The 12,756-nt window shown below is 39.8% G+C and overlaps 1 protein-coding gene across 5 annotated transcripts in view; it reads right to left on the reverse strand.

Moving 5' to 3' along the window:
• The window catches only part of adgb (androglobin), a 40,036-nt gene extending 27,390 nt beyond the window's left edge, over positions 1-12,646 (reverse strand). For 4 of the 5 annotated variants that reach the window (XM_042391152.1, XM_042391151.1, XM_042391150.1 and 1 more), the window contains exons 1-10: positions 12,478-12,646; positions 12,061-12,220; positions 11,789-11,881; positions 10,557-10,628; positions 10,108-10,284; positions 7,628-7,767; positions 5,718-5,804; positions 3,332-3,504; positions 1,304-1,380; positions 224-398 (exon numbers count right to left, since the gene is read on the reverse strand). In XM_042391152.1, coding sequence (XP_042247086.1) covers positions 224-398; positions 1,304-1,380; positions 3,332-3,504; positions 5,718-5,804; positions 7,628-7,767; positions 10,108-10,284; positions 10,557-10,628; positions 11,789-11,881; positions 12,061-12,220; positions 12,478-12,548 — 1,225 coding nt within the window. In that variant the 5' untranslated portion in view covers positions 12,549-12,646. Of the gene's footprint in view, positions 1-223; positions 399-1,303; positions 1,381-3,331; positions 3,505-5,717; positions 5,805-7,627; positions 7,768-8,650; positions 9,704-10,107; positions 10,285-10,556; positions 10,629-11,788; positions 11,882-12,060; positions 12,221-12,477 lie in introns of those variants that run through there. The other variant, XM_042391154.1, reaches the window with a different exon arrangement.
• Positions 12,647-12,756: the final 110 nt, after the last annotated feature.

A 12,756-nucleotide genomic window follows, 5' to 3' on the forward strand; every position in this document is an offset into this window, starting at 1 on the left:
TGTAGGTTCTAAATCTCCTGCAGGCTGCATTAGCACTCGCTTTGCTTTCTAGTCATATTTATTTATGACATTCACCTACACTCTATCATATAATTTGTGCTTTTCAATTTGTTTGATATCCTCCCCTGCATCCTCCTCCTGGTTTCCCCTTCACCACCTGTTCTTTCCAAACTCAATTTCACCATCTTTTATTTCCTGCCTCCCTTCCCTGTCTCTCACTCACTCCGTGGTTCATCTGTGACCACAATCTCCTTGCGCTGGCGGATGAGTTTCCATCGGGGCACAGGCGGTGGTTTGGGTGGTGCCTCCAGTGGGCAGGCCCGGGTTCTGGTCAATAGGACAATGTGGCTGTATAGTGAAGAGAGGCCATACCGACGTAGAAGCTCTGAGGAATTAGCCTGCATGCCGCCACATGGACAGATGCACAGAAATTAACACACATGCAATACTCACTCTTAAACATGAACATAAATATTTTAACCTAACCTACACTAAGAATCACTGTCACCTGTAATCAACTTTACAGGTGAATTAAGTTCAACAGTCAAAAGGGGATTCTGATCAAAGATCAGAGCGTGGAGGTGATATAACACCTCCAATAGAGGAAAAATACTAGAGACTGTCCACCAATTAGGTTCAGCATGGGTGTAAATAATAAAACGAGAGAAGCCTGTTGAGGCAAAGCATCCAAATAGAACACAACATGCCCCCAGATCACAAGCACTGTTATGTTTCATCTCTACCACCCACTGTTACTGTTTTCACATGATTGTGCTACATAAGAGAGGTGACAAAGGCAGCAGACATTTTTAAAAGTATTAAAACACTTTGAAATATGTGTTAACATTCAGGATAAAATTACATGTCAGTTAATTAAATAAAATTAGACAAATTAAAAATTATTCTCTCTTTATATTTATTTGAATGCCTCCTTGAGGGCTGAACATTAGATTTACCCATTGTACTGCTTACTGTTGATCATCGAAGTTGATACTGCTCCTCCTTTCCACATCTCTCACGTACACATTCCTGCCAGATTGCATCTGGTATATGTAGTATTTGCCTCATAGTGTGAAACTGTATGCTTCCGAATCTGCATTGCATATCTGACAGTAATCTACAGTCGATTAAATCTAATTTTCTTGTATGCAAATGTCTCGTAACAGTATGACTGTAGAGTACAGTGGGGGATGTAGAGTGTTACACTGTTATGGACCACATTGTTATGAGACACATTTGCGTCCATGAAAATGTGTCTCACAACAGTGTAACTGAGATACAAGCAAGAGAGGAAATGACATACCATTAGGCCAAACCCAGAGGAATTGTTATGCAGCTGAAATGGGTAATAGCTAGCACACACTGCTACCTCAGGGGTACCTGAGAAACACACAAACAGAAGACTGATATCAATGTAGGTTAGCCCAATAGGCAAGTCACACAAATACAGACAAGCATAAACACACACACACAGCAATATACACATACAAAACACATATCCTAAAGTGTGACCTAAAGTTACTGACTGACTCTGATTAAACATATTGATATAATGGAAACTCTGTGCCATCTACCAGTGCAAATTAAAGCAGACACACAACAAAACACAGTTAAATTTTCAAGTCAGTGTAAAGTGAGCTCCTGGAGACTTTAACCTCTCTTGTGAGAGCGCTATCTGCCTCCACAGGCAACAAGAGAGTATCTAGGTTATCTATGGATGGCCCTGCCCCCTATAGTGCATCTTAGAGTATATCATATAAGGAGCACATGGGCCAGGAGACATGGAAAATCAATTTGAAGGACCGTGGTGCGGAGAGATGGGAGCACAAGACTAATATAAAGGCTACACATTAAGAATTGAATACCGAAGTGGTTCTTCTGCTGCGTAGTGATTCATGCATTTAAATTTATGCATTTCAACTGAAAATAAATGTGAGCACTGAAACAGTGAGTGAGAAAGAATGTGTAAGTTTTGTGTGTGTGTGTGTGTGTGTGTGTTTGTGTGTTCAATGTGTGTATGAGAGCACTCCGCGATGCATTTCCCAAAAGCATAAATGTCCTGTGAATTAATACCACTTTGTGTCTGTATGTCATCACATTATGTTAATATCCACCACCTTCATTACTGTAAACAAGCGGGATTGCAGAAGAGAACAAGGGACAGATTAATGTCAGCAAGAGCAGGTGGGTGAATATAAAAGCATATTCATGGTGGCCCAACCATAACAAAATGTCATGTTGTGTTCTTGAATGTAATAATATGCTGAATACAATATAAATCACAAGCACAAGGAAAAAGTGTCCCCCGTAATTTCCTCTTTATCACTTTACACTGTTTTACACTATTTTCAACACTAAAATCAGCTTATTTATAGTTAACATGTGTACAGCACAGATTCTGCAACGGCAAGTACGATTAGCATTCTACTGGTGATCACATATGAAAGAATGTATTTCAATGACAAACTCCTCTTTTAATCAATAAAACCCTCCTTGGTAAAGCCTTCATTTCTCTACCTCTATGACCTGAAACAACACCGAGCCACACACTCTTTTTTTTGAGGACATGTTTCAATCTTGCCGTCATCAGATAACCACACTTGACTTGGGAGGCTCCTCTGCCCTGCGGGAACACCAAATAATTCACCCTGCCACTGCTCCCTCTGCTGGTTTATTTATAGTCCACCATACACACATTAACCTACGTACCCCGCACTCCATAATACATGAACTTGGGAAAACAGGAAGTGATGCTTGAAACAACAGGAAAGATGCAGCAGGATATTGCCTCAGAAATCACCAATATTGCAGTATGGCACAATAGTGACCTCAGGCCTGGAGTTTTTCCTATCGTAAATCACCAGAGCAATATTATGTAGGTTGCAAAGGTATGAGGATTAGCACTACTATGAGAATAAAATCATTGATAGGTGCAAGTTTCTGTGGGAGAATGAAATATTCATTGCCATGCTCCATACTAGTTGAATTATGGATGCTGAGAGAGGAAAATAGAAATTTACATACACTATGCATTCACATACATACCTGCAAATAGACAGTGCATACACACAACACACACACATATATATGTATATATACAAAACACAATATATCATTTTTAAACAGGCCGCTGATAAGCTGAGTAATAAAAGCATTTTGTGCATACAAATGACCACAGGCTAATGGATGACTGATTTAATTGACTCACTCAATTAAATGTACAAGCAGGGTGTGTAATTGAGATATATGTTTGCAGGAGGGCATGTGTGCACAATTGTGTGCCTTTCTGTGTTTGTGTGATTTGTGTGTCTGACTGTGGCACACTTCAGACCTTTACTTTTCTCTGGCTCTGGCAGCTTGCTCTTGCTGTCATTCAGGCTGGAATCCCTCCCTGCAGCTGGATCTGCAGTCTGAGGCTTCGTCTCTGGCAAACTCTCATCCGGGTGTGTAAATATGGGAATGCTGTCTTGTAAGAAATCCCAGACTTTTCCCAAGTATACGGGCCTGAGAAGAGATTAAACAGAATATGATTGGTTACATGCTACAGGGGATGGCATTACTATTCGAAAGTTTCCCCAAAATCACTTTACAATTACCCCTATTTTGTTTTGCAACTGAAGGCGTTTTTGAGCTGGTTTTGTCTGGATATTGTTTGCTTATCACTTTTAACATACAAAAATGCGTGCCTTTGATTTCAAACCCACATGTCTATTGTCCAGCTTACAACATTCAGATGAATATTGTCTGTTTCTGTTCCTTCTACTATACTGTCGCTCTATTTATGATACAATTGGCTGTAGCTCATAGCTCTCACGTCAGCATTTCCCTCTCTCTTGAAAATATATTTCATAATCCAGTTTTTTTATTGTTATTTTTATTTTATTCCAGACACGACTTAACATACCGAAGAAACCAGTAAATTATGAAGCTGGAGCCAAAACAGTATGTAGAAGTTGGTTCCTTGCCTCCAGATTTATGGGTCATTTCCACACATTCAGGCTGACAACATGGTGCGAAACAGCAGCAGTGGTAATGTTAGGATATTATCTTGTGTTATTGGACCAGGAACAGTGAATATCATATTTATGTGTGATTGGGCGAACAAGTAAGAGTAAGAGAGTCATGTCATTTTATTGAAGGACATCACTTTGTTTGTTTAAAGGGCAACTTTGCTGATCCTTTAAGTGGATCATTCTAATATGAGGAGGTTTCGTATGTCCTCCTCACATAAAAATATCTGCTCTGTGTCACCACTGCCAGCTCTCTCTGCTGTCCAGTGGTTTAGATTTGGCTTTAATTACAGCATGGATTACCCTCTGTTTTGGTGTGTGTCTTTTACCTATGTTGGGTTATGTTCCAGGATGCTTGGAGGCAGAATGAAGGGCAGGGTCGTCACAGGAGATGTGGCACACCTGAACAGCCTGGCTCACTTGTATTTAAGATGGCTGCCAGACCTGCTCTGGTTCCCTGTCACCATGCCACAGCCTGTGGACACTCCAGCTCTCCACTTTTTCATTATTTTTTGATTCTTACTTTTACACCCAACTCATGATACACTCATCCATACACTCCTGTTTTGCTTGATGTTTATGTTACTCTGTATTTTGGCCCAATAAAACCCTTCAAGGTGACGTCTGTGTGAGTTTCCTCTTTTGTTAAAAGAAGGAGCCAACTTGTAACATCCTCCTAAGCAGATCCAATAGCAACTCTGATATCATCTGATATCTCTAATATGTGGGTGGTAGGTAGCTGATAATGATGCACTAGTGCATAATATTGACAAAAAAAACTTTTTAAATACCACATACAGTAACTTTGTACGTGATTTTTGTTGGATAGAACAATGTGGTGATTCTGTCAGTCAGAACAATGAACATCCCAAGATTTCTTATTCCAACCAGCTGCATTTAGCAATGAATATTAATACAACTGCTAAAAATACAGCAGTCAAAAAATTGGACACATCTTCCCATTCACTTGAATGAGAAAATGTGTACATCTATGAAGTAGACCGTGAGCAGAATGTTATTTGTTGCAGCCAAAATATTGGCGGAATTGCTTCTTTTGTGTTAAACAGTAGGAAATAATGTAAAATAAATCATTTGTATGTATTGGTACGTGCACATAGGACTCTATACTACGTGTCACGAATCAATCTGAAACACAAACACAGTCATGCTCAGTGCCTGTACATGTTGATAGAGTTCCCAGGCAACCCACTAGCAGCAGCTAACCTGCTGAGCTAGAGAGAATAACATTCCCCCGATCTACTCTAAAACAGTGTTGCCCCATTAAAGTCCCATCACTGACAAGCTGAGATTCTCCACCCCGTGCAGCATCTCCTCCCCCCATTATTATATATATTTATGTTTCCATTTTAGCCCAGACAATTTTATCCAAAGTGTAACTTTCTATATTACTGTAGACAGATACACTTCTCTACATGATTTTGCTACAGTATACATTATAAAATAGTAAACTAAAAGAGGGAAAAATGCATTGCTTGTCAGAATGTGTGAGTGCCTTTGTTGTGGAAAACTGCCAGAGATTAGATAGTCTGTTTGATTTTCTCTTTTTGGTTTTTTGGAAAGGAGAAATGAAAAGCAGAAGGAGAGAATGACAAATCCACCAGTGAAGACACAATAAAGAGGATCATATATGATGATGAGGAAGACACAGATATGTAGAATAGTGGAGAGGACCGATGAGGATCTTACTTTATGGGACTGATTTCTGGGATCCAGCCAGTGAGGGTGTGGATAAAGGTGAACTCCCCCATCTCCCCGCAGACCTCTGACACTACACTGAGAGACAAACACACACACACACACACACACACACACACACACACACACAGACAACCCAATTGCAACTGTTTCAAAGAATAAAAGACAAACGTGCAACAAACCAGAGACTCAATCCAAACCACCTATATTGGCACTCCAAATGGAACTTGTGAGGTCAGGGTTTCAGTGTGGGAAATGGAGTAGACAATATGCTTGTCATTCAAGTGGTTTAACTCATGAGAACGCTGTTGCTAGGCAACTAACAACAACAATGGATGTCACTTTGTATTCTTTGCAAAAATGGTGAATGACAGCGTGTTTTCTCTCTTCATTTTATCATTGTGCCTTGGACCGACACCAGCAAAGGCAACAAAGGTACCTGACTTCCATTCACTCCGCCATTTCTAAAAGCATCAGTGTTTGTGATCATTTCCACTGATTCATGAACACCCGAAAAATGGGTTGTTCACTATTCTTGTAAAATCCATAGACATGGTGATCATTTAAGGCACAAATACCAGCTAACAAAGGTCAACAAGTCAACAAAACTGTATATTATTGTCTTAATCAGCGAGGAATTTTTCATATTTGTCATATGTGGGGAACTGTGATTAATATTTAAGTATCTTAGAATTGATCTTGAGGAGTGTGTATGAGAGTGTGTATCATTTACACACAATTCTCAGTTGAAACAGATGGCTGCAGCAACTTTAATTGGCCCTCTTGGGATGCTGTGGCCAACCTGTCCAGTCCATAGCCATGATACCCGAGGAAGTGAAATCAATACGACGATCAGCAATGCCACAGTCCATAAGCAGCACAAAAAAGCTACTCAGCACTGAGTGAAGGAGCCCTCAAAGTCAGCTTTTCATTAAAAGAGACTACAGATTTTCTGAAGAGCCCCAACAGACACCTAGGCAAAGTTTGGTGTTAGTTCAGTGCTAAGAACTTTCACTACGGCTTATAAAAGATTCACTAAGAGAGAGGCTCCTTTGTTTCCTGTCTTGGATAAAACATTTATGTCTCGACCTTCTGTGGACACCGGAACAGCCACCTTTACACACACCATGTTGCCCCATCATTGACACGCACATTGCCTGTCTGTCACCAAATTCAACACAGCCCAAGGCAGAAATCAGGTCAGGCAAAGGCTTGGCTAAGTCAGCAAAAGGCTCTCTGTGGGGGTTCTTGTTCATGTGTGAGCTTTAAAATGTTTAGTTAATTTCTTTTTTTACAAAAGTAAATATTACATGTATGTATGTATGTTATCTAGGAAATGAACTCCTTAAGTAACTTTAAACTTTCAGAAAACATTTACAGTACAATATATATTCTAGAGTGCATTTCTACTGAAATGTTTGTAAAATGAAGTAATTCAGCATGACACATTGGATATCTTTGCAAGCACTGTCATCTTAGCTAAATTTGAAAACAAAGCGCTCTACATTTCGATAATTAAGTTGATCGGGGTCAAAAACATCTTAAAAATCAGTTAGAAGATTCAATGACCTGCTTTTATTTTGTTTGTGCAGATGTGCTGAGACATTCAGAATGATGAATTACTGTGTATATTGAAACAAGGCATTAGAAATTGGGCAACAGTACTACCCCGCTTTATTTACAGCGTGAGTACAAAGGGTTAGTGTGCATACTGTGTATTTTTCTAATGATCTTATCAGAACTAGACTGCGTAGTGGGAATGGACTGTATGCTGAATAATTGTGAGTCTGTTCTTAAGCCGTTTTACTTTAAGACTATAACAACTGTTTCCCAATTCCTCGAGGCTGTACTGAGATGCTTATGGAGTCTTATAGAGACTGTTGGAATGCGCAGTAACTCACTTTGTGTTGGCAACTTTAATGAGAGCCTTAGCCAACAGCATTGGCCACAGCTCTGACTGACAGGTGGAGGCAGGGAGAAGCAGGTTATTTTCTTCATCAAATGGCATGGAATCATCAACTGTTATCTTCCTCCAAAAACCCTAAAAGCAAGGATTAAAAACACAGGGAGAAGAGAGAAGATATGGTATAACAATGAATGCATCTTAAAAAAAAGTAGTTCTTAGAAATAACACCATCTCTTTATATTAGTTTTTTCTCTTTCATTCAAACAATAGCAAATTATGTGCACATTACTGTAATGTAACTTATTGTAGATTACATGGGACTTGCACAACTTTCACATGCAGCGGTGACATAATTGTTGGATGAAGTCAAATGTAATTCAATGTAACCCTTATTGTTCTATAATATTCTTAGAACTGCAGATGTGGATAAATGTGTTTCTAAACGTAAATGTTAATAATTACACACAAAAAACATGTTGACCAGGGTTTCACAGTCCACAAAAATGAATTCAGCTTAAAAAGAGATATATCTGTAATATGCTGCAACTGATGGAATATTGTATTTTTTTTATAACCAGTCATATATTCATATATTTGTATATTCACACTCAGACCAGTGTGGAATGCTGCAATAGTTCAGGCAGAGCACTGAAGTGGTGCTGGCATCAGCTGATCAGCTATCAGCTGTTTTATTCATGTTCAGTATCATTGTCTCATTGATATATCATCTGGTCGGCAACCAGCTGACTAGTACCATCCAGTCACATTCATACAAGTGTTCTAGGTGGCCTTCATAACTTCTCAGACAGCTGCATTTGAAGGGAATAAGAGGAAATACCTTGATTGGTCACAACTGATACCACTCTAACACACCTGCTGCTATTGTATGATAATGGATTTCTCCTTCTATTTCCAAGTGCATCACAGGTGTGACTCATTCATTGATCATTATAATGGGCACCAAAAGTCTATGTGGAATTTTCCCTAAAAACCCAATGTGTTGTTAATTTAGCATCACCTCAGAATCTCTGTGATCTGGACTGGACTTGTTTTGGACTGGCACTTCCCCTGGCATTAGCAACCATATGCTTGCGTCTTAGCATCCTGAGTTGTGTCAGTGCTTGTTACATGCTGTCTTTGGTGTGGTCTGTCGACTGGATGTCTGGGGGAGTTTCACACTGCTTGTAGGAAAGAACAACGAAAGCAGGCGATAATCTGACTGTCAGTTCACAGCTGTGCCTCTCCCTTATCTATCAGAACAGTGTGCACGTGCAACGCAGGCCCACATACAGTGCGGACACACTCTCTTTCTTGCTTGTTCTTCCACTTTCTTGTCAAACCATCGCCTCGAGGAGGAGCTCGATGTTCGCAGACAGGGTAAAATTCAGTGCAAAAGGACAAGTTAGAGGAGAGAGGAAGAAAATCAGGAAAGGAAAGACGGAGAGAGAAAAATGATAATGGGATGGACATTCACAGCGGCATGACGGAGGAACCGGTTGGAAAAAAAGATTGGTGAAGAACAATAAAGAATCAGACAAGCTGAGGAGTAGCTTATGAAAAAAACAGCCGGGGGAGGGGGGTCTGGGTGCTTAATGCCATCTCAACCACCATCTGTTAGCGTGCTATGGCTGGCACGGGGACTGCTGCCTACAACCGTGTCATGCTTGTTTGTCAAGGAAAGAGTCACAGTGTTACAGAACACCATCACTTTTAGCTCTGTCTTTTCTCTCTCACTCTCTCGCTGACCCATATTATCGTGCAGGAAGAAGTTCCCTTTCCAGAATGACACAATGATGTAGTGTCCACTACTTACAGATCTGTGGCAAGCAAGCAACACACTGAAACTCACAGACCAGCAACTTCAAGCTGTATCCCAAAGCAATGATGGCCTTTATTATGCAGCCAAAAATCTGTAAACTCCTTACACTTACACACAATTAATATGAACGGCACCACAATGCATAAAGCCCTCAAAGGGTTGTGCCTGCTGTAGACTCATAAGGCGTAGATATCCAATTTGAGTCTTGCTCTCTGAGAGGCAGCTGACACCTGTTAAGCCTTATCTATTCATCAGGCAATGTATGAAGCCTAGCCACTTTTGGCACAGCAGTTAGACTGATTGATTGGAGCTCTGAATGGATAAGGCTTTCTCATTTACCCCCCACCCCTCCTTCCACCCTCAGTCCATCCCCATTCCCCTCACATCTGCTGAGTCTTGTGGGGTCCACTGAACAACACAATGCAACCTTGTGCCACACATTGCCTCAAGTGTGCCTTTAAAAAAAATGTGTGATTAACATTGCGTCATTGTGAAGCAGTGACTTCATCTGCTGTGATAATGCAGAATGTTAGAGTTTCTTACCATGTTCTGTATTTCGGTAAAGGTCAAACCAAACAGACATCCTTCTGTAAATGAGAGTTAACAAAGCCTCCAGTGGATCTGTGATTATGTGTGAATGTGTGTGTCAGGCTCACCATCCAGTAGAGTCTGACCACGTATTTCCCATAGTTGTTGTAGAGAGGCACATGACCTTTCACCACCTTGCACAGCGAGTAGATGTGCTCCCAAGGTCTCCAACCATCTTGCTCTGTACCTCCACTGTTACACAGCATCCAAACAATATAGATCTCACTGATGATCCACCTCATCAGCTTAATAGAAGAGGAAGGAGAGAAGGAGTGATCATGAGTCTAATGACTACTGTACCAACCAATCTGTAAATCTATTGACTGAATCTTTAGTTACATGATCTATTATTCTATTAATCAATAGGGCATCACATTACCCCAGTCTAATTAATTTCTGTCAATCAAACGTCACTCTGTCTGACGTCTAAATTATACTGCTGATCGATAATGGCTAGCAACAAGTCAGTGCAATCTTAAATAATAGACAAGTAGAAAAAAGACTGTTGGAAACTAACCTCACTGCAAATCAGGTGATCATTGGAGGAGATCAGGTCAAAGGTTGTTTGATTCTCAACAACAGTGGGAGCCTTAAAAAAGAACATCATTTTAGGTGCAAATTGATATATTTTCACTTTTAGCACCTTCACAGCCAAATAGCTGACAACCTTTCTGCATTCAGACTGGACTGTGAAATACAGTGTGTTGTAGAATAGCATCCGTACATATTAAGATCATTCATTATCTTTAGCTTTAGAAAATTGCTGTCACAGGTCACCTGTTTAGTGGTGGACATAATTATGTGACCTACTTCATGCTTCTCTACTCATCCCAGGGACTTAATTGGTCTAACCTCGCCAAGATACTCCCAAGACTGTGTCTGCAATGAATATTTGACTACCAAATTAATAGACTCTACTATGTTACTAATTAAATATGAATTAATGGGTCAGGTGATGGTGAGAGAGATCAGCAGTGGGTCAAGGAAGATGGTGTTTTCCCCCATCGTTAAGGCAACTCTAAGCAGAAAATAAACTTTTAATAATTTCCATGAATAATATAAGCTTTAGAAATACAGACTGGTATAGATTGATGAAGAGAAAAGATCATTCAAGAGCTGTTGCCTGCATCTGTACGGCTGATTGCTTTTGTGATTAGCCTGTGTTACTCTTGTATGAAATTAATTAAATGCTTTTGACATCTTGAGTGAAAAGGCAGCTTGTGACCTGGCAGGGACTAATTCAAAAAGCAGGAAGCTTTCAGTAATTGCTCACTACTGCGCCAAGAGAGGGGTAACAGAAAAGTGAAGTGATGCAATTAAAACTTCAATGGTGGCGACTAGAGAGCAGATTTCTTTAGCTACATTTCACTACACGTTGTTAATACATGTAATGGCTGCAACCAACAGTTGCATAATTTAAATTTTTTTGATTAAGAAATCAAACCTTTTCATCTATAAAATGTTAAATAAAGACAATTGACTTGTCAATTTACAAAGATATGAAAGTAGAAAACAGAAACAGTAACCAGCAAATGTGTATTTTAAAAACTTAAACCACATTGATTAAGATCCCCAAATTACAGAATACATTTATTGTCATTTGGCAAAAAGATGAATAATCAAAAAATTTAATCACTGACATGTGCATACCTACACAAGTTGTCTTTATTCATCATTATCAAATCGCGACAGGTATATATACCATGTCGTATCCTATTAGAAGCCTTATCATGGAAGTGTGATGGTTACCTTGTTGACAATAAACTCTGTAGGGCGCTTCCAGGAGTGCACTCGCAAAGATGGAGGCAGACAAATTTTACCTTCGGGATCTTCAAAGAATGGCTGCAGACAAAAGCACACAAAGTGAAAGTGAAACGCAGAAATAAAATGAACAAAGAATAAACATATGTCAAGAATAATATCATTTTTAAAGTGAGTTTTAAGCAAATTATACATTTTGCAAGGCACTATATAGTATATATATCTAACAGCGTATAAATTATTTTCTATTCCAGATTTACAGCAGTGGGACTCTTTGTTGTTTTTCCATCTTCAGCTCCTTTGCTTGAATCCCATTTCTCCTTGTTGACTTCTGCATCGTTCCACTCAGGCCAAATTGGAAATCTGCATTTCCACACACCTCCTAGGCTCTCAGAGGAAGTGGCTGCTAGAGACGTTGCTCTGAAATGATAGCAATTCATTTCATTTGTTCCTGGCTTTCTTTTTGTAAATAATTAGCAATGAAATTAGTCAGCTCAGTACCAGAGATTCAGTCTAGAGTAAACCCAGCAAATCTCTGTTTACCCTCAGAGAGTGAATGTCTCTGGTACGGTTAGCAAGTTTCCTGAATGCTAGTTTATTTAGATGATAGGTTGCTAACGGTAATGCTAACTGTCACAGCAGACCTTAATTAGCAGACCACATTAACTCAAACTCACTCTGTCTGTCGGTCGGATAAAGACACTTTGCTGGAAGAGGACTCCTTTTTCTTTGACAGCGTCTTGGACATTGTATTTAATACTATAAATGTAAAAGCCAAGTTGCCTGACGGAGGTGCGTTTGTTTGAGTCTCTCCCACTGCTCTTGAAAGTTTATGCGTTGCCAGGCAACAGAGCTTTAACGTGGGCGTAGTCTTGAGCTGCTGCATCACTTGTTACTATAGTGAGGGATGGGCAGATTTTCCTGTATATTACATCTTCATACTGAAAGTAACTTCA

Source organism: Thunnus maccoyii, chromosome 17 (assembly GCF_910596095.1).
Source record: "Thunnus maccoyii chromosome 17, fThuMac1.1, whole genome shotgun sequence".
NCBI lineage: Eukaryota > Metazoa > Chordata > Actinopteri > Scombriformes > Scombridae > Thunnus > Thunnus maccoyii.